The sequence below is a fragment of the Eumetopias jubatus genome, unplaced genomic scaffold, assembly GCF_037043125.1.
Source record: "Eumetopias jubatus isolate StellerSeaLion01/CBP00866 unplaced genomic scaffold, mEumJub1_p1.0 scaffold_17, whole genome shotgun sequence".
Lineage (NCBI taxonomy): Eukaryota > Metazoa > Chordata > Mammalia > Carnivora > Otariidae > Eumetopias > Eumetopias jubatus.
Genome location: NW_028274823.1, coordinates 18663941 through 18688849, shown reverse-complemented (window position 1 = coordinate 18688849; position 24909 = coordinate 18663941). Strand labels below are relative to the sequence as shown.

At 42.7% G+C, this 24909-nt stretch overlaps 1 protein-coding gene across 1 annotated transcript in view; it reads left to right on the top strand.

Moving 5' to 3' along the window:
- ACSL5 (acyl-CoA synthetase long chain family member 5) overlaps nt 1-24909 on the top strand; it is a 43260-nt gene that overhangs the window by 17150 nt on the left and 1201 nt on the right. Inside the window, exons 3-20 of the mRNA XM_028091996.2 lie at nt 810-918; nt 5359-5423; nt 5542-5643; nt 10501-10600; nt 11593-11771; nt 12525-12557; nt 12651-12702; nt 13489-13562; nt 14143-14220; nt 15382-15516; nt 18395-18529; nt 19005-19100; nt 21302-21374; nt 21653-21741; nt 22000-22116; nt 23161-23304; nt 23940-24041; nt 24536-24607. Coding sequence (XP_027947797.1) covers nt 810-918; nt 5359-5423; nt 5542-5643; nt 10501-10600; nt 11593-11771; nt 12525-12557; nt 12651-12702; nt 13489-13562; nt 14143-14220; nt 15382-15516; nt 18395-18529; nt 19005-19100; nt 21302-21374; nt 21653-21741; nt 22000-22116; nt 23161-23304; nt 23940-24041; nt 24536-24607 — 1755 coding nt within the window. The remainder of the gene's footprint in view (nt 1-809; nt 919-5358; nt 5424-5541; nt 5644-10500; nt 10601-11592; nt 11772-12524; nt 12558-12650; nt 12703-13488; nt 13563-14142; nt 14221-15381; nt 15517-18394; nt 18530-19004; nt 19101-21301; nt 21375-21652; nt 21742-21999; nt 22117-23160; nt 23305-23939; nt 24042-24535; nt 24608-24909) is intronic.

Here is a 24909-nt window from a genome sequence, read left to right as displayed (position 1 = left end):
GACTTTGCTGCTCCAAGGTCCTCATCAGGGCCTGATCCTATGGTTCCAGCCGATATGTTTAGGCACACCTGTAGCTACCTTCTCTTCCTCTAATATCCTGATCTCTACAGGACAGACGGAGTCCATCCCCCAGACTCTGCAATGTGTCTTTTTGCCTCTGTGTCTTTATACAGCCTCTTCCTTCATTCTGCATTGTTCTTTCCCTCCCCTCTACCGAACTGTAACTTTCTGGTAAATGCTTACTTATCTTCCAAGTCCCTATTAAGCATTATTTATTTGCAGGCTTTCTACTTAATACAGAATGGGTAGCATGACTCAGCTCCCAGAATGTACATTTCTATTACAGCATGTACATCACAATATTACCGTTGTATGTTTGCCCTTTTCACCTCACCGCCACTCCATGATCTCTCATTCATGAGATGCTGATGGACAAAGATTCGATCTTAACTCACTTTCATCTGTAGTATCTGCTGCACAGTGCTGGCACCTAGTGTGCATCTGGGAGATGTTTAAACTGGGTGTGATCTTTTGCAACATAAAACCATACTATTATCTCCTCGCTCCACATGTGTAGGTGTGTTGGCCGGTGGGGGTGGGGGGAGATCGCCAAAAACGTAACTGTGACAGTCACTGGGTTTCTATAAGGTAGAGATATTGCAATTTGGGGATTTAGAAAATTGATCGAATAAGAGGTCATTCCTGTGACCTCAATGTTCAGTATTGATGGTCTCTTCAATTCAATCCCTAAGGGTTTGGAAAGGGTGGGAGAGAGTCAGTCTTGGCCTCAACTTGGTCTTGTGTCTTAGGGCGGGGCACGGAAGGGCGCTGGCCAGAAGAGCAACGACCTGCTATGTTACTACTACTCAGATACCAAGACAATGTATGATGTTTTCCAAAGAGGACTTGTTGTGTCTGGTAAGCCTGGCAGTCTGACCTTGACTGCAAGAAGACCGAGGTGGGGTCTCGTCTCATACACTTCTCCGCTGTCTCACTTCTTAAACCCCAGTGGTAGTCTAAAGGCAGACGTACAAAATGCAGGGGACAGAGCAGAGTATCAGAATGGGTGCTGGAAACAGTGTAGGACAGACTTGCATTTGAAACCCAGCTCTCCCATTTCCAGCTGTGTAACCTGGTGCAAAATCACTTTGCCCCTCTGGATCTGTCCCTTACTTAACACAAGGAAGACTTCCCTGTCAAGTTGGTAAAGAGCTGATAATAATGTGGAGGAAGGTATTTTGATTAACTCACTGTTATATTTGTTCAGAAACAGGACTTACATAAATGCAATTCCTTGCATTTATAGATGCAGAATCTGAGCCAGAATTAGCATTCAGGGCCCCTGACTTCTTACCTTGTCCTTGACCCTAAAGTTGGTCCTTGCCAGTACTCTTTAGTATCACAAAAGGCAATGATCTTTTGGACTTCCTTAGAAAGGCCACCATGTGGACTTTGGCAGGTTCGTTTGCAACGTATCAGGGCTCACTACTTGTTTCTGTATCACTGAACACAATGCGCTGTGTGCTAGTTTCCTTTCAAAATCAACCAGCTTATACTTCTCCCTACATCTTTTTTTTTTTTTTTTTTTGGTGACATTCTGTCCAGACATAGGTTTGCCTGTGTGACTTTTTTTTTTTTAAGATTTTATTTACTTATTTGAGAGAGAGAGAGAGAGAGAGCATGAGCCGGGGGGAGGGGCAGAGGGAGAGGGAGACGCAGACTCCCCACTGAGTGGGGAGCACAATATGGGGCTCGAACCCAGGACCCTGGGATCATGACCTGAGCCAGAAGGCAGACCCTTAACCCACTGAGCCACCCAGGCGCCCTTGCCTGTATGACTTCTTATCCCTTCTTCCCTTCCGCCTTTGACTATGATGATATTTACTAGCCAACTCTTGTCAAGTGCCAACTATGCATCAGGCACTACACACATCTTAGCTGTTTAACCTCCTCTAAACCTTAAGGATTAGTTATTATTGCCTCTACTTTTAAAAATGAGGAAACAGACACTCAGAGGTTCAGGAACGTTCCAAAGGCAACAGAACTAGAAAATGTTGCAGCTGATATTGAAATCTGTCTGTTTGACTAGATTGTTCTATTTTCAGTGAGCTCTTAAGTGTTTTAAAAGAGTAGTTGTACCTTCAGACAAAGAAAGGTTTATTGTAAAGAAAACTTCTATATGAAGGCTCCAAAGGGGACTTTACTTGATATTTCTGAGTCCAAATCAGTACTTACTTCCATGCAAATATCAAAACCCGAACCAACCATTAGTTTATTGTTTGGCAACTTAAGATACTATATGGTTAATATAACAAACTTTCCTTGGGAATTTTCTATTTTTCACATTTTTCTTCCTTGAGTTTTCTTTATTGTGTTGTTATTGTAACTAGAAACAAGCCATTTAGCACATGTTACGTGGCATATAAGATCCTTCATTTAAAATATATTTTTCAAAACTGAATTACAACTCAACAGATAAAGTGAAATGGCTTCTCCTGTAAGCAGGCATGAGAAATAGAAAAATGATACGTCTGGTCCCAAGTGGAGATGAATACATCAGCCTTGATATATACTTTTTTTTTTCCTTTTTTCTTTCTTTCTTTCTTTCTTTTTTTTTTTTTTTTTTTTTTTTTTTAGAGAGGCAGTGGGGCAGAGGGAGAGGGAGACAGAGAATCTTAAGAATCCATGCTGGGCATGGAGCCTGATCAGGGCTTGATATCATGATCCTGAGATCATGACCTGAGCCGAAATCAAGGGTCAAATGCTTAACCAACTGAGCCACCCCGTTGCCCCTGCTCCAACATATACTTTTACCCTACCCAATAGATGGTCTGTATTGAGAATCTGCTATGGATAATGTTTAAAATACAGATCCTCTAGCTCCACCCTGTTGCAGTGGATCAGATTTCCACACAGTGAGACCTAAGAATCTGAATCTTGAACAGAGCTTCTCAGGGGTTCCACATGTCAGAATTTCAACTCTGCCTAGCTGAGGGCAGCACCTTTGCCAAGAAGTTAACCGGTGGGCTCTTTGTAGATGACCCCACCTTTAGAACAGATGGACATCTGAGTTGAATATATTAATCAAAGGCGAGGCTGTTGCCTGGTCAGGACTTGGGCTAAATAGGCTGAAGCTGATTAGGGCACAGAATTTAATGAGACTTCAGTTGGCGCCCCTTAGGGCCAATTATTTGACTTGTTCCTTGGCCATGGGCCTCTAGCTAGCACTTTCATCATTAGGGAAGTGACGTGATGCGGTATGACTTTTCCACATTTGCTGCCATTTCTTACTGGGTGAGCCTGAAGAGACTGCCCCGGTCCTCCATGATGCTTAGTTAGTACCTTAGGGATAACAGTAGTTGGTTAATGTGCACAGAGAACATTCCATCAGTGGTAGCTAGCACTAGTGAGGAACATTCTGCAGTGGTAGACCACTGGGGTGCATTCTCTGGGATGGAGCAGAGGCTGGGAACACCTCAGGAGCGGGACTTGCCTTGCCTCTGGGGAAGCTACAGCGTGAGCCCTGATGTCTTGAGCTGTCATATAGCTGTTCCGGCAGAGAGAAAAAGTCCTCGCATTTCCTGTGGACAGGCTCCTCATTCATTTTGTAAATATCTCTTTCGTCAGAGTGGCTCTGTCTTCCCAGCTTTCTTTCCCTTTTCCTCTGTCACTTAGATTGGAAATTCACTGATTTGCCTCTGAATTCGTAGTCACCGTCTCTGAATGCTTCCTTTCAGCAAGACCCAAATCCCTCTCAGCAATTTGACTAGAGCCTCTAGGTAAAATTTCCTTCCCTTCTACCTTTCTCTCAATAATTCCATCTCGCTCTGGCTTAGACGTGGGGGCTTCTCGGTTAGTTAGCGTGGCTCCCTCACCTAACATGACCATTCGCATGGCTCTCCTGGCTGACATTGCTGTTTATTCTAGTAAGTGGAGTTCCCGAACTTTAGCTCTTCAGACGTTTAATTCTTCTGTTGTCAAATGTATGACACAATTGTAAAGATACTGAAGGCAGGTGTACGTGTGTATGGACAAGAGTGTACCTGTGTGTGTGTGTGCATGGGTGTGTATATATTTCTGTAGTTCCTTATGAGCCTCAGTATCTCAGGAGACATTCTCATACAAACAGGCAAAGTACATTAACAGATGATTCAAGAGAGTAAATGAAACAAGGGTAACTTTGATAGCTATTAGAGGGGCCCCTGGGTGGTTCAGTCGGTTAAGCATTGGCCTTCGGCTTAGATCATGATCCCAGTGTCCTGGGATCGAGCCCCACATTGAGCTCCCTGCTCTTGCGTGGGAAGCCTGCTTCTCCCTCTCCCTGCCTCTCTCTCTCTCTCTCTCTCTCAGTCAAATAAGTAAATAAAATCTTTAAAAAAATTGCTGTTAGAGAAACTTAAAGTACTAACTTTTTAAACCTAGCAAACCAGAAGGCATGTGAAAAAGATACTTGTACGACTTGATGTGTCGCTGGTGGGAGAAAAGTCCTTTCTCACGACTGCTCTGCTAAGAAATGTGGTGCAGGGGATCAAAAACTTGAGCTGTTCCGACCACCACAACCCCGAGCCTGCCCCAACCATGGTGTTTCATTTCAGAGACTCTATTCTAAGAAATGTTCTGAATTTGAAATTAGCAATTTGGAAATATTTATCAGAGCATTATTTCAGCTGTCAGACTTGGAAACGACCCAAATACCCACAATGAGACAAAGTCACTGCAACAGAGCCCTTCCTCAGTTGTCCACAAAAGGCCACTGAAATCTCTACAGAGAAGAAATAATAACATGAGAATTTTTATATCAAATGGGGGATGGAAGTAGGATCCAAAATATATCTGTGGCATGAACATAATCCTGTAAACCTATACAAAGGAACTATGAAAATCAGTATCAGTGTTAATAATAGTGTTTAAGTGATGAAGTCATTGACAGCTCGTATTTGATTTTTTTCTGTATTTTTTATGAGCATACATTTATGATAAGGAAGCTCAATCCAAGATGATGCAAGAGAGGTAGGCTGTTTGTGTTTACTTATGGGCTTTACTTGTTCACGTCATGCGGGTAGTCCATATGCCTGGTTTTCTCCAAATACCTATTACCACGGAGGTCACATATTCCAACACCAAACCACGCTGAATGTTTCAGTGCGTTTCCTAAATGTTTCAGACGTAGTTTGTAAGACTCTCTCTGCCTTTGAGAACTGAGTACTTACTGCCTTTGACTTTCCTTGACGCATAAGAGAAGCCCACATCCTTACTGGATTTCTCCTTTGTGTCTTGTCTCTTCCTAATCCCCCTTTACCTTCTTGATCCAAAGGATTTGAAGCTGGCACTCATTTTCTTTTAATGTCATGTTTTTAGACAATGGGCCTTGCTTGGGATATAGAAAACCAAACCAGCCCTACAGGTGGCTGTCCTACAAGCAGGTAAGTCATGCCCATGGTTTTGGATAGATTCTTTTGTTACTGTGGTATTCTGGATAATTTGGTCTCTTTGGGGTCTTGACTGCTTCCCCCCCCCCCTTTCTCCCTGTCTCTCTCGTAGGTGTCTGATCGTGCAGAGTACCTGGGTTCCTGTCTCTTGCATAAAGGATATAAGCCATCACCAGACCAATTTGTTGGCATCTTTGCTCAGAATAGGCCAGAGGTAACCATGCTCAAGTTAACTTCAGAAATGAGTCTAAAGACTTAAACCCTGCCCCGAAACCAGCACTATGACACTGGCTGATGACTTACCAAAACTATTTAAAGCTCTCCTATTCTTTAACTCTTGTCCCCCTGTAAAGAGTTACAGCTCAGGGCCTCCTTAATCCCTGGGTGAATGCCTAGTGCTCTAAGTTAGTACCTAGATTTCTGTCATTTCCTAGCCCATGATGATTCCCTTTAAGTCAGTCTCTTTGTTGTATGAGGAAAATAAGGAAGCTATGTGGTGCTCGCAAATAAGAGCTTGTGGACATTGTAGAAAGGGGGAGCTATCTGTATTAGAATTGGAACTTGCATGTTGTACTTGAACTTGTCAAATAAGGCACCCATTGCCACTGAGACTGGCTGTACCCATCTTTCCACAGTGATTGAAAGCAGTTGTTACACATTAAGATGATTGCAAAAAAACACAAAAAAACAAAAAAAAGCAAAAAAAAAAGATGATTGCAATTAAGCTTTAGTTAAGTCATTAGACCAATATCCTAGGGGAAAGCTGCTGCAGAATGGTTGGATGTCCTATGCTCCCTAGTGCCAGTTGTTTAACCAAAACCCTGGGAGGGCAATGACTGCACTTTTGGGTGAATCTACATTATCCACCTTTGTGACACCCAGCCTCAACAGGAAGAGATATCTTTGACTCTCCTTTAGGAACTTAATGCCAAACCTAGTGTATTCGTCTGTTCGGGCTGCCATAACAAAATACCACAGACAAGGGCGCTTTAAACAACAGAAACTTCTTTTCTCATGGTTCTGGAGGCTGCAAGTCTAAGATCAAGGTGTCAGCAGGTTTGGTTTCCACCGAGGTCTCTCTTCTTGGCTTGCAGGTGGCTGCCTTCAAAGTGAGTCCTCACATGGTCTTTCCTCTGCCGTCCCTGTTGCCTCTTCCTCTTCTTACAAGGACATCAGTCATATTGGACCCCACCCTTATGACCTTATTTAATCTTAATTACCTCTTTAAAGCCCCTCTCTCCAAAAACAGTCCCATTGGGGGTTAAGGTTTCAACATGAATTTAAGGTGGGGAGGACACAAGTCAGTACATAACACCATTAGCAGATTCTGACCCACCTTTCCAGTTCATTTCGTATTGCTCTTCATGCCTTTTGATGTATACACAGTGATGTTGTGCTGTCTTATCTTTGTTCATCCACTTCCTTCTTCTCTGAATGCCTGCCCTGCTTCCATCTCCATAACCAAATCTTACCAGTCCTTCGAAGCCCTGCCCAATTTCTTTTTTTTTAAGTTTTTATTGTTATGTTAATCACCATACATTACATCATTAGTTTTTGATGTAGTGTTCCATGATTCATGGTTTGTGCATAACACCCAGTGCTCCACGCAGAACGTGCCCTCTTTAATACCCATCACCAGGCTAACCCATCCCCCCACCCCCCTCCCCTCTAGAACCCTCAGTTTGTTTTTCAGAGTCCATCGTCTCTCATGGTTCGTCTCCCCCTCTGACTTACTCCCCTTCATTCTTCCCCTCCTGCTTTCTTCTTCTTTTTCTTTTTTCTTAACATATGTTGCATTATTTGTTTCAGAAGTACAGATCTGTGATTCAACAGTCTTGCACAATTCACAGCACTCACCATAGCACATACCCTCCCCAATGTCTATCACCCAGCCACCCCATCCCTCCCACCCCCCACCACTCCAGCAACCCTCAGTTTGTTTCCTGAGATTAAGATTTCCTCATATCAGTGAGGTCATATGATACATGTCTTTCTTTGATTGACTTATTTCACTCAGCATAACACCCTCCAGTTCCATCCACGTCGTTGCAAATGGCAAGATCTCATTCCTTTCGATGGCTGCATAATATTCCATTGTGTATATATACCACCTCTTCTTTATCCATTCATCTGTCGATGGACATCTTGGCTCTTTCCACAGTTTGGCTATTGTGGACGTTGCTGCTATAAACATTGGGGTGCACATACCCCTTCAGATCCCTACATTTGTATCTTTGGGGTAAATACCCAGTAGTGCAATTGCTGGATCGTATGGTAGCTCTATTTTCAACTGTTTGAGGAACCTCCATACTGTTTTCCAGAGGGGTTGCACCAGCTTGCATTCCCACCAACAGTGTAGGAGGGTTCCCCTTTCTCCACATCCCCGCCAACATCTGTCGTTTCCTGACTTGTTCATTTTAGCCATTCTGACTGGTGTGAGGTGGTATCTCATGGAGGTTTTGATTTGGATTTCCCTGATGCCGAGCGATGTTGAGCACTTTTTCATGTGTCTGTTGGCCATTTGGATGTCTTCTTTGGAAAAATGTCTGTTCATGTCTTCTGCCCATTTCTTGATGGATTATTTGTTCTTTGGGTGTTGAGTTTGATAAGTTCTTTATAGATTTTGGATACTAGCCCTTTATCTGATATGTCATTTGCAAATATTTTCTCCCATTGTGTCAGTTGTCTTTTGGTTTTGTGGACTGTTTCTTTTGCTGTGCAAAAGCTTTTTATCTTGATGAAATCCCAATAGTTCATTTTTGCCCTGGCTTCCCTTGCCTTTGGTGATGTTTCTAGGAAGAAGTTGCTGCGGCTGAGGTCGAAGAGGTTGCTGCCTGTGTTCTCCTTTAGGATTTGGATGGACTCCTGTCTCACGTTTAGGTCTTTCAACCATTTGGAGTCTAGTTTTGTGTGTGGTGTCAGGAAATGGTCCAGTTTCATTCTTCTGCATGTGGCTGTCCAATTTTCCCAACACCATTTGTTGAAGAGACTGTCTTTTTTCCATTGGACATTCCTTCCTGCTTTGTCAAAGATGAGTTGACCATAGAGTTGAGGGTCCATTTCTGGGCTCTCGATTCTGTTCCATTGATCTATGTGTCTGTTTTTGTGCCAGTACCATACTGTCTTGACGATGACAGCTTTGTAATAGAGCTAGAAGTCCGGAATTGTGATGCCGCCAGCTTTGCTTTGCTTTTTCAATATTCTGCTGGCTATTCGGGGTCTCTTCTGCTTCCATACAAATTTTAGGATTATTTGTTCCCATTTCTTTGAAAAAGGTGGATGGTATTTTGATGGGGATTGCATTGAATGTGTAGCTTGCTCTAGGTAGCACTGACATCTTCACAATAGTTGTTCTTCCAATCCATGAGCATGGAACGTTTTTCCATTTCTTTGTGTCTTCTTCAATTTCTTTCATGAGTATTTTATAGTTTTCTGAGTACAGATCCTTTGCCTCTTTGGCTAAATTTATTCCTAGGTATCTTATGGTTTTGGGTGCAATTGTAAATGGGATCGACTCCTTGATTTGTCTCTCTTCTGTCTTGTTGTTGGTGTATAGGAATGCCACAGATTTCTGTGCATTGATTTTATATCCTGCTACTTGACTGAATTCCTGTATGAGTTCTAGCAGTTTTGGGGTGGAGTCTTTTGGGTTTTCCACATACAGTATCATATCATCTGCAAAGAGTGAGAGTTTGACCTCCCCTTTGCCGATTTGGATGCCTTTGATTTCTTTTTGTTGTCTGATTGCTGTGGCTAGGACTTCTAATACTATGTTGAATAGCAGTGGTGAGAGTGGACATCCCTGCCGCGTTCCTGACCTTAGGGGAAAAGCTCTCAGCTTTTCCCCATTGAGAATGATATTCGCTGTAGGTTTTTCATAGATGGCTTTTATGATATTGAGGTATGTACCCTCTATCCCTATACTCTGAAGAGTTTTGATCAAGAAAGGATGCTGTACTTTGTCAAATGCTTTTTCTGCATCTATTGAGAGGATCATAGGATTCTTGTTCTTTCTTTTGTTAATGTATTGTATCACGATTGATTTGCGGATGTTGAACCAGCCTTGCAGCCCAGGGATAAATCCCACTTGGTCGTGGTGAATAATCCTTTTAATGTACTGTTGGATCCTATTGGCTAGTATTTTGGTGAGAATTTTTGCATCCATGTTCATCAAGGATATTGGTCTGTAATTCTCCTTTGTGATGGGGTCTTTGTCTGGTTTTGGGATCAAGGTAATGGTGGCCTCATAAAATGAGTTTGGAAGTTTTCCTCCCATTTCTATGTTTTGGAACAGTTTCAGGAGAATAGGTATTAATTCTTCTTGAAATGTCTGATAGAATTCCCCTGGGAAGCCATCTGGCCCTGGGCTTTTGTTTCTTGGGAGATTTTTGATGACTGCTTCAATTTCCTTAGTGGCTATAGGTCTGTTCAGGTTTTCTATTTCTTCCTGGTTCAGTTTTGGTAGTTGATACAGCTCTAGGAATGCACCCATTTCTTCCAGGTTATCTAATTTGCTGGCATAGAGTTGCTCATAAGCCCTGCCCAATTTCTATCACTTTCCCCAAAGCAGTCCCAGATGGCCTTTACCCCACTCCAAAGTGATTTCTCCTTCCTTAAAATTCCTTAAAACTGGGGCACCTGGGTGGCTTGGTCAATTAAGCATCCAACTCTTGATTTCAGCTCAGGTCATGATCTCAGGGTTTTGAGATCAAGCCCCATGTAGGGCTCCATGCTCAGCGGGGAGTCTGCTTGGGATTCTCTCTCCCTCTGCCCCTCCTGTCCCCCACCTAACAAAGTCCCTTAAAACGAGTGGTTTCTGTACCTTTTATGGATGGAACTTACCACATTCTACTTTCGTATGTTGGTCCTTTGTATTGTAGTTGTCTGGCTAGCTTACCTCTCTTATTTAACTCTACTCTATAGCATTAACAATGCAAGTCTCTAGGGCCCCCAGGTGATTTATTTTAACACAAAGGCATCAAATAAGCATTTGTTGCCTGAATGACTGAAGTGTAATACTCTTCCTTTTCAAAGTGTTTTCTAGTCCTTACTTGAGCTTTTCTCCATACAGTGGATCATCTCTGAGTTGGCTTGTTACACGTACTCCATGGTAGTTGTCCCACTGTATGATACCTTGGGAGCAGAAGCCATCATATTCATTGTCAACAAGGGTAAGACTTTGCGATTAAATTATAACTTGATTCTGTCTTAATGCTCAGTAATTCCTCAGTATCTGCTTTTGCTAGCCAACTTGGAATGCTATGGCCAGAATTTGCTGAAGTCTTTTCTGTTCTGTAGTACTGAGGCTATAATTTACAAGGAAATTACAAAAAGCCCAAGGAGGCGTTGGCTTCTACACAGAAGGTTCGATGAAATGCCCAAGGTGGCAGAGTGTAACGATAGAGTTTAGAGATAAGGCAACTTACTTTGGCCACACTGGATAAAAGGTCACAGAGTGAGTGACTAAGTCATTTAATTGACTGAATCACTATGAAACCACTGATTTCATTTCCTATTGTTGTAAATCCAAGTCAGTACAGTTAGTCAGCATGTACCAATGGCCACAGTGAATTTGTAGAAAAAAAATACCATTGTTAGAGAAACAAGTACAAGTTCAGTGGTCAAATAACAACCCGTTTCACATATCCAAGGTCTTACTTTCTGTCCCAGAACTAGTAGTTTAAGTGACTAGACGCATCTGGACTATAGACACAAATCACAAGTTTTTTATTTTTACAAACAACTATCCAAGAAAATGCTAACATGTAGAATCATAAAATGTTTGCCTGCTAAAATCCCATTTGTCCCTTCTTTTCCCTTCTACTCCCTGCTCCCCTCCCCCAAATAAAACACACTGACAGGACCACACCTGAGTGATCCATGTTTGTTGTCTGTATTCTTAAAGCAGAAGGAGTGTCGTAACTCTAGAAACTGTAAACTATCTGGGCAGCATGCATGAAAACTATGTGCTTCTGTTTCCATTAAGCTCATTTCTTATCGATGGAATGCTTCAGGTTTTATGCATTATAAATCTGATTTGCAGATGTAATCTCTTTTGGGTACCCACTAGCTTTGAAATTTTCAAAAATCTCTCCCTCGTTGCAAGGCAGTCAAGGACAGAGCAGAGCAAGAAGGTGACCTCTGGCTCTGTTTCTGCTTTCAGCTGATATCGCCACAGTGATCTGCGATACACCCCAAAAGGCATCAATGCTGATAGGGAATGTGGAGAAAGGCCTCACCCCAGGCCTGAAAATGATCATCCTCATGGATCCCTTTGAGGATGACCTGAAGCAAAGAGCAGAGAAAAGTGGAATTGAGATCTTGTCCCTGTTTGATGCTGAGGTATGCGCCTTAAATTCAACTAACAGCTCGAAGCCTGGTCTGCCACCACGACAACAAGCAGGACACCAACCAGAGAGCACGGGGTCCACAAGACCCCTGCCGTGAGGCTTTGAGAATACTTTCCCCTCAAACAATTCAGAAACCGTGTCGGAGGAGAAGCACGGTCTGTGGCCAGTGGGCACCAACTTCAAAGTAGAGGATTTATCAATACTGAGTTCAGCGGTAGTGAAATAGAGGGGGTCCTGGAGTCTGGTGGCAGGGTTCACATTCCAGCGCCACACCTATGAGTTAGGTGACCTTCGGCAAGATTCTCCACATCTCCCTTCCCCTCTCTGTAAAATGAGGCCGACCTAGTCCCCACCTCGAGGAGGAGTTGTAAAGAGTTGCGTGAGTTAATCTCTAGAAAGTGTTCAGAACAGTGCCTGCTATGTAGTAAGCCCTGAAATGTCAACAATTCCTGTTATTCAACAAGATTTAGTAATGGTCCTAGATGACTGGACCTCAAGAGTGGGAAGTTTGAACATCTGGAATCTGCCCTCTTGACGTTGCTGTTCTAGAGAAACTTTATGCTCTTCCCTGGGCCTTCCACTGTGCCTGAATTTGGCTTCTAGGTCTGATCTGGGTTAGAATTTTGGTTCTATTCCCACAGAAAAGGGAGGTGTTTGCATGGAAAGGAGAAAGAGGGGGCTGTATTTGTCATAAGTCTTTCCATCTTAACTAATCACCTCCTTTCTTGGCTTTCTGTTCATGTAGAATCTAGGCAAAGAGAACTTCAGGAAACCTGTGGTAAGTTTTCTTCTGCCCAAATGTGAGTCTTGTCCTGTTCAATTCCCAAAGCTCTTGGTAGGTTAATCCCTTGTGCTTCTCTCCCCCCTCTAGCCTCCTAGACCAGAAGACCTGAGTATCATCTGCTTCACTAGTGGGACCACAGGTCAGTGCACATGAAGCTGTCCCAGAGGCCCCTGGTCGGCCAAAAACATGGCTTGAGTCATGGGTGGGCTGGTAAATATACCCTATAATGAGCCCTATCCTTAGGGTCTTACAACCTAAAGCTTTTGAGCATGGATGCCCCAATGGAAAAACAGAAGTATAAGCAAATAAATTTCATTGAACACACTGGGAGGGGTTTCCATGCTATGGATTTCAGGAGCTATTCAGACGGCACCACAAAGTCAACTTTCTTCCCCAATTCCACTCTCTCAGTTTGACACTGCCAGAATAGTTCCGCTCAATCAAGGTGACCCAGGGAGAGTTCTACACAGATCAGTGTGTGCCTTCCCCCACCCCTGCAGTAACTTCTCTATTAGAACTCCTAATAGCTTTTGATGTGGCCCGTGATGACCTATGGCCATATCCTCCTGTCCATTGTACCAGTTTATAACGTGATAGTTAGATAATATAGTTAGGTCTGAAGTCCTAAACATAAAAACAGCACAGGGTGGGATTACTTGGATTTTTGCTTTTGACTGTTGCAACCCGAGATTGTGGCTGTACCCTCTGTGGTAGTAGAAGGCTAACGATGTTGTCAGCAGTAATGTCTCGGGGGCATTAATCATTCATAAACAGAGTCCTATACCATTCATAAGAGGACGCGGTGACAGGAGAAGCTCTTGGCTCTCTGGAACAGAACCAATTGAATGCAGCTTCTTCTTTCATAGCCAAAGGCTACCTATTAGTTATTTAAAGGATCTTTATCTCCATGTCCTGTTTCCTACAGGTGACCCTAAAGGAGCCATGCTGACCCATCAAAATATTGTTTCAAATGTCTCTTCTTTCATCAAGTATACGGAGGTCAGTGGTCAATTGAAAAAGAGGTCCCCATTAAAATGTAAATCTGTCGTAAGATTTTAATCTTGAAACAAGAACAAAAATCATGTTAAAGGCCTGAATGTGGACAAATAGTGGTGCTTCTTTGTCCAGAGGACTGTGCATTTTCAAGCCTTGGTCTGTTAGAATTGCTGCACATCTCTACACTCAGTGAAGTTAAGGGGCACCTCTCAGAGTTATACAGTGTACCACATGTACAACTGTGTGTGGCAGTCCTGGGAAGGAGTGGGTCTTTAAAATAAAAAAAAATTATTGAGATATAATTGACATAACATTGTATTAATTTCAGATGTACAACATGATTCCATATATGTGTATGTTGCAAAATGGTCCCCACAATAAATCTAACATCCATCACCACACATAGTTACAGTTTTTTTTTCTTGTGATGAGAACCTTTAAGATCTACTTACTTAATACTTTCAGATATGCAATACAGTATTATAAACTATTAACTATAGTTAATAGGAGCTGCTTTTAAATCTCCTTTGGAAGAGAGAGTTGGCATTAACCCAATGTTGCCTCTCCTTGTTGTGATCTGTAGAATTCTTTCAAGCCCACCCCTGAGGATGTGAGCATATCCTACCTCCCCTTGGCTCATATGTTTGAGAGGATTGTAGAGGTGAGTGTCCAATGTTCCCAGCAGGTATGTGGAAAGGCAGTCCTGACTTGCTAGTTCCATGTTTATTCCAAAGGCAGCTACACAACATTTCCAGTCCTTTCTCCCACGGGAAAGCAGAGGGCAGGGAGCTGGTGCAGCTGAGTCCTGGACCCCGGTATTACTGCAAACTTGCTGTGAAGACTTCCTAGCTTGAAGTAGGGCTCTGGGTCTGTCCAGCAGGACCGATGCTTGCCCCTGCCTTCACACAGGGTGCCAGTGAGTCCTGAAGTCCTAGCCAGGAGCTTACTATCTGCTCTTGATGCTGAGCTGGGATAGGAAACATTGTTTCTTCTTTTAAATCTTATTTTAGTTAGAATTTTTTTTTTAACAGTTCTCAGGTTAGAAAAAAGGGAGTGTCTCTCCCCCTGCCCCCACCCCACCCCTGGAAGGGCAGAGAAGGAACATCTGATCCAGGCAACATGTTCAAGATGTTCAGTGTGTGTGAAGTAGAGCCGTTCAGGATTGCGTGTGTGCCAGAGAGCTGCCTTTCTGCACGCGGACTGTGGGCTTTTCAGGCAGTTCTGGGGCTGATTTGAGAACTGAAAGCAGTGCTGGCTTCCCCAAAACACATGTGGTAGGATGGATGGAAAATCCTCTCTCTGCTTCCCACTTAAACACCTCTTCAAGCAGCTTAGCTGTTGATGCATCAAGCGCCAAAAGGAACAGTTCGGCTCCTTGGGCTGAAGTGTTGACATCTGATTCATAAAATATCCATTTTAATAAGATTATTGTCCCCACATTTTCATGTCTCTGAAACTGAGATGGTCTTGCAACAGTCGGCATGTTCTAGTCTAACTGGAGGTATTGTCCCTAGTGCTACATGGTGAATGGTCTCAGACGAAGGACAGCGTCTCAGACTGTCACGCAGAGCTAGGGGGGGAAGAGGGTGGGCCCTCAGTCTCACCGTCTGTCCTGTCTGTCCCACCACCTCAGCTGCAGTGAGTTCCCAACCTGTCCTGGGGGTAAGGTCTCCGAATCCTGGGTGTCTGAAATGTGTGGGGAGGACGGGGTACAGAGGAAAGTGCCCATGGGTGTCAGCCTAGCTCCTCGATTCGGTCCGAGACAGGCCCTACCTGCAGGGGGCCTCTGGCTCTGAGCCCTGCCCTTTGGTTTTGCTTTTAGGCTATTATGTATTCATGTGGTGCCAAAGTTGGTTTCTTCCAAGGAGATATTCGGTTGCTGCCTGATGACATGAAAACTCTGAAGCCAACAGTGTTTCCTGTCGTGCCTCGACTACTCAACAGAATCTACGATAAGGTACTAACCTTGCTTCTGCTGGGCTGGCCCTGAGATGAAGGCTTAGGCCTGACTGAGGCTCTCAGGGACTCCGTGTTGCTCAGAAAGTTTTTCCACTTCCACCCCCCACTCCCTACAACACCCACGTATGGCCACATTCACAAATGCAACTGTGAAAAACCGTACTAAATGAAACCCCCATTCATCTGGATAAGATCACGTGGACCAAATCTGAAGAAAGAGCTCAATTCGGACACTTGGGGAACCCCTCAAAATTAAGCCGACTTACTTAGGAGTTGTCACTCTGATTTCATAACACCTACTGGCTGTTGAGCTTCTTGCTGAGGTACCAGGTCCCATGGTCAACATCTCATATGCATTCTGTCATTTAATCCTCACAAAAACAGGAAATCACATTTACACTTATTATTTCCAACTTACAGCCGAGGAGACTGAGCCTCAGAGGTTAAAAAAAAAAAAAAAAAAAAAAAAGCTTGACCAGAGTCATATCCAAAAAGGGGTTGGGCCAGAATCATATTGTCACAAAGTAGTTAGTTGACATTGATCACTGCTCTTTCATTAGAGTTTACAACATGGTGATTTTTCTAATTCAATTCAGTTATTTCTCTTGCATTCATTAGCTGAGATTCTTCCAGAAAGACATGACAAATATTCTTTCCCCTTATTTATCAATCTTCAGAATAATGAATTGGTGCCTCAGTGATCTTCAGAAATGACCAAGATTTTTCCTTTGTACTATTATGAACTTGTGATTTGCATAGCTGTATGTTTAATCCATTTCAGTCATTCTTTGTGATGTCCACATTGGAAGTTGGGAGCCCCATCAAGCTGTTCATGTGTCCTTTTGACATAACCCCAGTAGTTTCTGATCGCTTCCCTGCTTTGGGACATAACATGTCCCCAGCTTATCTTTAATGTTTCTCACCCAAGTCTTGGATTGTCTAATCTTCCCAAAGAGTCCTTGGAACTGGGCTAGGAACCCAGGCAAAACAGTAATGGAATCCAATCTCTTAACCAGGTGTTTGATCACTTCATAATTTCATAGGCATGGGAGCCCTGGGGAAATAACACCACATGGTCAATCTTCACATGCTTTGGACTCCACCCCTGAGATTCTAGCTCTCCCTTTTAACATGTGAATCTTAGATACTATCCTGGGGCTTCAGTGATGGGGCAGGCAGCATTCTAGAACACAGATGACCCCGGGACATTGAAAGTGCTGTTTTTAACATAAATGTTAACAATCCTAACAGCTCGCAGCATGCTATGGAATTATTTGGTGGTTATTATGGTTTTTGTTCATGTTAGACATTTTTACTTTAAAAAAAAGATTTATTTATTTGATAGAAAGAGAGCACATGAGCAGAAGGAGCAGAGGGAGAGGGAGAGAGAATCTTAAGCAGACTCCATGCCAAGTGTGGAGCCCAGTGCAGGGCTTGATCTCATGACCCTGAGATCACGACCTGAGACAAAACCAAGAGTCGGATGCTTAACTGATTTAGCCACTCAGGAGCCCCAGACATTTGTACTTTTTTTTGCTTTACAAAGCTCACTATATTTCTTGAAGATTTTATTTACTTATATGAGAGAGAAAGCACAAATGGGGGGAGGGGGAGTAGAGGCTGAGGGAGAAGCAGACCCCCCACTGAGCAGGGAGCCTGATGCAAGACTCAATCCCAGGACCCCGAGATCATGACCTGAGCTGAAGGCAAACACTTAACCGACTGAACCACCCAGGAGCCCCACATGTTTTTACTTTCAAGAGTTTTTTGTGATATGGTGATACTTAACACAGAGTTTACTTTTGTCACTTATTTTAAAAATGGAGGACTTTATTAGTGTGAGTCTCCAAATTCCAGCTTTTGTCAGTGACTTATTAGGAGGAGATTGTTGTGTGAATAATGAAGATAAATCTCTTAAGGTTGAAAGAGGTATCAGGAATGACAGGATTCTACTTGAGAGTAGATCTTAGAGCTGGTGAGACATTGGTAAAATGATGGTATACGCATGAGTAGATGCCTAGAGCACAGTTGGCATTAGGAGGTGAGGTTGAACAGCTCTATTTGGCTACAGGCTCAGAAATGGAAATATAAATATGGAAGATGGCTGGAGAGTTCTCTTCCAATTTTGAACTGGAAAAGAACCTTGATTTCCTTGAATCTGACTTCCAGTAGGATGGCCAGAATATGGGGTTCAGTATTTAATTTTGTAAATAAGGGGGATTTCAAGTTGTACTTGAAGCTCTCCTTTGGCACGTGTATGTTTGATGGGTTAGAGTCAGTGAGGCAAGAATAAGGGAGTCTAGAGAAATAATGTGAGCTTGTAAAATGGTGTCAGAATTAAGCCCAAAGGAAAGAAATAGTAGGAAAGTCTATTGGGTTTTGTATGGTGTGGCTAGAGGAACTTTACTTATAGAGAAAAGTGCTATTTCTCCAAATTTAATGTATATAAGCGTCATAGTTATGGGGGTGGGGAGAGGTGGTGCTTGTTTAAAAAAAAAAATCAGATTCCTAGGTCTTTCTTGATCTTTTAAAAGCCCAAAAGGTATTGCCCATTGAGCTGTTTTTTATCTAGTATTGCCAAGTGATTTTGGTAGGCAGATGTTGAGAACGTTTTGAGGACATGCTTTCTTAGTTGTCAAAGTTGTTTGCCAAGGACAAGAAATCTGGAGGAGCTAGAACTCTGTACATTTATACTCAGTATACTTATGTCTTAGTGTGGCCATAATTCTCTGGAATTGTCATTATTTAGCAATCCAGTTCATGAATGAAAGTCACTTCCTTATGAAACAAGAAGGCACTATATCTTGCTCACTGATGAATGGCTTTGGTGAGTATCTCCAACTGGTTTTGAACTAAGAGGAGCTATCATCTTGCAGGTACAAAATGAAGCCAACACACCCTTGAAGAAGTTCTTGTTGAACTTGGCTATTTCCTGTAAATTCAATGAAGTGAAAAAGGGGATCATCAGGCGTGACAGTTTATGGGACAAGCTCATCTTTGCAAAGATCCAGGTAGGTTGGCTGGGTCCTGGACAGAGCCAGGCAAATATCTGGGCTTCTGGCTAGCTTATCACACTTTGCTTTTTCTCTGATGGCTGAGTGTCTCTTTAACGGTGTTTACTCTCTTGGACAACTTTGTCATTAAAGGAAATTGGTGAAAAAGCAAAAAAAAAAAAAAAAAGGATTTTACATAGGTTCTAATGCATACTTTTATTCTCTTAGTTGATCTGTTGAGATTATATGTAATGCAAAGGGCCTGAGAATATAAATTATCCGAGGAAATATTTAAAAACAGCAGGTCAAGTCCCAGCTATAGAGGATAGTGATAAGAGCAGCTAACATTTTAAGTGCTTTTCCTCAAGGCCAGGCCCTATTAACTAGTTTATTTCTTATACTGGGTAGGCTGCTCTACCCAGTTAGCAGTGGAGGAAACTGAAGGCAAGGAAAGAGGTTTCAGTGGTTTTTTTTTTTTTTTCCTACTGAACAGGCCAGCCTGGGTGGGAATGTTCAACTCATGGTGACTGGAGCTGCCCCCATCGCCTGTCCAGTCTTGACATTCCTCCGGGTGGCACTGGGATGTCCGGTAAGCCAAGCACCTTCTTTGAAGATAGCTTATTTCACTTTTGCACAAATGAAGTTCACTCTTTAAAAAATGAAAACACAACTGAAAAACACCATGGAGAAAGTCACCAAAAATCTCAAAATCAGGAGAAAATAATCCTTCTCTGTATGCATCTGTGTATAGACTCCTTTATATAAACGGGCATCAGTTCTAAAATACTTATTAAACTGTGTCCCGTCAACATTGGTCCTGGTCAAATAAAGATCTACATCATTTTAGTGGTTTTGAAATAGTTTATTGGATGTACCTAAGTAACTCATCTCCTACTGGGCACTTAAGTCACTATTTTTTCACTATTATAATCAGTGAAGTGATAAGGATACTTGTGTATCCTTTAGTATTTATGCAATTATCAATTTAGGGTATGAAATCCCTGCAAGTAGGGACTACTGGGTCAAAATATATTGGTTTGATTTGTATGTTGATGTAGATTATCACACTTCCCTCCAGAAAGATCTTGTCTTTTTTTATACATTCCTGCAGATAATGCAAAAGATCTTATTTCCTACATTCTTGCCCGTGTTAGGCTTTTTCAATGAAATCTTAGTCAACCAGATGCATAAGAAATCTCATCGCAGTTTTGTTTTTTATTAACACTGAACATCTTTTCTATCACTTACTGGCACTTGTATTTCTTCCATGAATTACTCTATTACTTTCTTGTAGAAAAATGGCCGAATGATAATTGGGTTCTTTTTCACATTGCTTCTAAGAGTTCATATAGTAATAATATTAGTCTTTGTTTTGTTAGAAATATTTTTCCTAGTCTCACCTTTTTGCATTGTGGATTGCTATATAATAGTTTCAAATATTTACGTCATCAAACTGATTAATCTTCTTTATTTGTGGTTTTTGAATTGCTTAGAAAGCACTCCCAGACTCCAGTATTCCATAAGACTGCTGTCCTTCATATTTTCTGATACTCTTATGGTTTTAATTTTTTTTAAAGATTTTATTTATTTATTTGAGAGAGAGAATGAGAGAGAGAGAGCACATGAGAGGAGGGAGGGTCAGAGGGAGAAGCAGACTCCCTGCTGAGCAGGGAGCCCGATGCGGGACTTGATCCTGGAACTCCAGGATCATGACCTGAGCCGAAGGCAGTCGCTTAACCAACTGAGCCATCCAGGCGCCCTAGTTTTAATTTTCTAATTAAAGTCTCTATTCCATCTGGAATTGAGTACAAGTGCTTGGGTGTGGAAATTCTCTTTTTTCCCCCCAAACAGCTAACTAGTTCATCCATTTGACCAACATGCACAGCACAAGTGAACTAGATCTTTGTCCTCACCACGTCCCCTTGGGTGTAACCACCATCAAAAAAGATTCTGAATTGATGCCAAGGCCAGAGCTCCTCTACTCTTTCAAATTCGCACCCTCTTGGCCATTCTTAATACTTTCATTTCCTCAGCCCCTAAAACCCATGGATCAGTAGGTCCTGTTGCCACAGACTTCCCAGAAATGCTGCCTTCTCCATCTCTACAAAGTCTGCCTATCACAGCCCCTCCCCCACCGCAGTAGCTGAGGCACTGGTTTGCCCCGTCAGCCTCTCTCAGGTCAAGGTTATCCTCTATACCAGGGGTTGGCAAACTGCAGCACAGGCCAAATCTGGCCCATTGCCTCTTTTTAGAAGTGAAATTTTAGTGGAAGGTAGCCATGCCCATTCATTTACATGATGTCTACAGCTGATTTTGTGCTCCATCAGCAAAGCAGTTCAGACAGCCCAGGGGCTCACAGCACTGAAAATATTTACAATCTGGTCCTGTAAAGAAAAAGCTTGCCAACCGCTGTTCTATATCACAGCTGGAGCCATTTCTCTTAAAAAGCAACAACAACAACAAAACAAAACAAAATCAAACAAAACACTGCTCCCTTTCTTCAGTTCCCTCAGAAGTGCTCCATGGCCCCTGGGCCCTCACTTCACTTCATAACTCGCATTTTCCTATCAACTTGAAATGCTACCTTTCCTGAAATACAGTAGAAGTTTCTATACTTTGGTCTATTTCTGGAGCCTTTTGGTTTTTGAGTGCATCCAAGTTGTGAAGATTTCGCAGCTCAGGCATGGGTCGGAGGTATTAGGACACCAGGTATCTTTCAACCTTGAGAGACTTTGCTTTTCTCATGCCTTGTCTTGCGTTAAGTCTCAGACCCTTCTTTGGTTTCCCCAGGTGTTCGAAGCTTATGGTCAGACAGAATGCACTGCTGGCTGTACATTTACGTCACCTGGGGACTGGACATCAGGTAGGTTCTCCACCTACTGGGCGGGAGATGCAGTGGTTGGGAGAGGGGTTCTCCCAGAACGAGGGCTTAGGTGAGATAACCTCAATGCGCTGGACAAATGTGGCAAATGCCAAACTCAAGTTTCAGTCCAGACGTTTCTATCTTATTTATCCAGCATTGGCACCAGGTAACTTTTTAGTCTCTTTCTTTTAGAAGTCAAACCATAAATCTCTCAGAAATGTGCCTGGAATTATCACTGTTTCATGGTTTCCCAGCTGAATTAATGTGGTGTATTCTAGGGCACGTTGGAGTCCCCCTGCCTTGCAATCATGTGAAGCTGGAAGATGTACCTGACATGAACTACTTTTCAGTGAACAATGAAGGAGAGGTGGGTAGGTTGTGCTCTGTAGTACAACCAAGTACAACCAAGTGGCGGACTTGGGTTTGACTCAAATCTTTAACAAAGAACTGAACATCTGTGAGCCTCACTTTCCTAGCCTCTACAACAGGGACTAAAATCTGGTGGTGCTCCCACTGTAGTGGGAACCATGGAATGGTTTAAGGTGGGAGGAGGTATTTTGTCAAGTGCCTCTGCTGGGAGTTGCAACCTTTGCACTGTGACCACCCTGTGCTGTCTTCGGTGCAGATCTGCATCAAGGGCAACAATGTGTTCAAAGGATACCTGAAGGATCCAGAGAAAACCAAGGAAGCTCTGGATGAGGATGGCTGGCTTCACACAGGAGACATCGGCCGTTGGCTCCCGGTGGGTGCTTCTTCAAAATTTCTGGGAGCCTCTGTTGGACTGAAGAGAACTATCTGCTTATAATATGCAAGATGGGCAGAGAGGCGAGTAGATTAAATCAGCTGAGGCAGCTGGAAGGGTTAGGGATGTATCCTACCTGGCTTGTGGCATCCTCATACTATGAAGAGGAGATCAGTACAGCTGAAGAACCTAGGTGGGAGATCTGTGTTTTAGTCCTAGCTCTTCCATGGACCAAAAATATAATTATGAGTAAGTCCCCACACTAGAGTTACAGAGGGCCATGCCTTATTAGTCACTTCCAGATAATGTCCATTAGGCTGACCTGAAGGCTAATTTCTGGAGTCAGCCTTCTTGATGGTTCCATGGTTGGTTCAGTCTATTTTCCTACTTAGGGTGTGATCATGTGGATGGTATTTGCCACTTGTCCCAATTCTACAGTTCAAATCCCTAAGAACCTAACTAAGCTCATCAGACCAATTAGCTCAGAGAAATGAAGCTGCAAATGACCTCTGGTGGCTGGTCAGAGCCTTCCCCAGCCCTGCTTCAATCCTACCAAGCACAATTATTGACTTGCTTGATCAGCATTAGGACAGTGATGCTATCTCAGCCTGCTCCAGGATCTAATAGGAGCAACACATAAAAGGGAGTCAAGGAGAGAGAGATCTAACTAATCCAGAAGTCTTTAGTCTATAACTCCTTCCCTATTCCTGAGAGTTCTGGAAATGGAATAATTGGAAATTAAGTTATTGGAAATTCAGAGCTGCAGAGTTTCTTCACTGGATGAGGCAACCATTTATACAACTTCAGCAGGTTCTGGGGATGCTTTCTGAGGCTCTCTGCAGAGCACAAAACAGTATTGACAGGTTCTTGCCAGAAGCCACTCCCCTCCCCTTTACCCAAAGCTAACAAAGAGAAATGAAAGTTTGCTCAAAAGTCTCTAGAGATCAAGTTTACAGAAGAAAAATAGCTGTGACTTTGCCACTCTATCCACTGACATCACCCATAGGGCTCGAAAACACTGATGCTGTTATCTCTTTCATATAGAATGGAACTCTGAAGATCATTGACCGTAAAAAGAACATTTTCAAGCTGGCCCAAGGAGAATACATTGCTCCAGAGAAGATAGAGAATATCTACATCAGAAGTAGACCAGTGTTGCAAATTTTTGTGCACGGGGATAGCTTACGGGTAATACACTGTTTTAACAATAGCTATTTTCAGGTACAGGCCATGCTGGCTCCGATAGCTACAGGAAATCTGGATAGGTGGGTTTAGGATGAGAAGATTTGAGCTTATAAAACCAAAGAAGTGAAGTCACACTCCAACCCTCAAGGCAATACATATGTAAAAAAAATTGTTTAACTATGATGGAGTCTGTGGACAAGTCAATAGAATTGTTCTAACAGTTATTCTAAAGGGTAGCCATTCAGTAACAAAGGACCCCATGTCACACTTAGTTTCCCACTACAGTGGGAGTTCCTCTGGTACAAGGAACTACTTTATACATACTGTGCTTAACTTTTGGGGAGTGGGTGGGGTTTGGCAAAAGACAGGCCAGAGATGCTTTAGGCTTAATGCTGAATACCATTTCTTTTTGAATCATCAAATTTGAAGAGAACATTTTTGTAAAAAGATATTGAGTAGGGAAATGGGATCAGAATTCCACGAAGGTTTGAAATACATGGTGAGAGAAGAATGTATAGTATAGTATATTGAACTGAGGTCTTGGGGAAGTACCTATTACCAACATAGAATCCTACTGTCTTCATCCAGTGTGGGACACCACGATCCTAGCTCTCACATGCCCCTTTTCCTCTCCATAGTCGTCCTTAGTGGGAGTGGTGGTTCCTGACCCGGAAGTGCTGCCCTCACTTGTAGCCAAACTTGGGGTTAAAGGCTCCCTTGAAGAACTGTGCCAAAACCAAGTAAGTCTCCCTTAAGAAAGCTCTATGCACACCCCTGGGGCCCCTAGTGGGAGAGCAGAGGAGGCCCCACCAAATCAGGCACCAATGATGCCTTCCTCTTTGGAAGAACAGACTCTTCCTGCACTTGGGATAGGTGGCTGTAGCTGAAATAGATTGATGGGTTTTATTAGATTGGAAGATAGGATGGGATGGGAAGTTAAACAAAAACCCTCTATTCTTTTTATAGCATGTTCATTATGGGGGAAAAAAATGGAGAACAGAGAATCAAAAAATGCCATCCAGAGAAAAATCCCTGTTAACATTTAGATTTGCCTTTCCTTCTCATTAGCTTTTTGAGCAATATTAAGCATAAAATGTGCTTGTACATACATACGCCTATATCCTGCTTTTATCCTGATGAGCTTTTGTAGGCATTTTGAGTTGGTTCACATTTAGCCTTTCGTTTGTCTCTTTTTCAAACCAGCCATGCTTTAAGCTGTGTTTTATATTCTTAGGTTGTAAAGGAAGCCATTTTAGAAGACTTGCAGAAAATTGGGAGAGATGGTGGCCTTAAATCCTTTGAACAGGTATGTACTACTGATGTAATCCTGGTCTCTCAAGTCATAATGTTTGGATTTATAATAGGGTTCAATGTAACTTCCAAGGAATTTGAGGTTTTGTACCATTAACCCACTAAGTCCAAATGGCAGTGACCTTTCGTAGTTACTTGTACAATCCTTTTTTGCCATTTATTATCCATTTTCCCTTCTCGCTTCTTTCCCAAATTATCAGTTTGTGGGAATGGGCATGTGTTACTGTTCTCTTTACCCTCCCACTTCATCAACCCAACTTTTCTCAAGTTCTTTACAGTATGCAGGGGGCTCTGCAG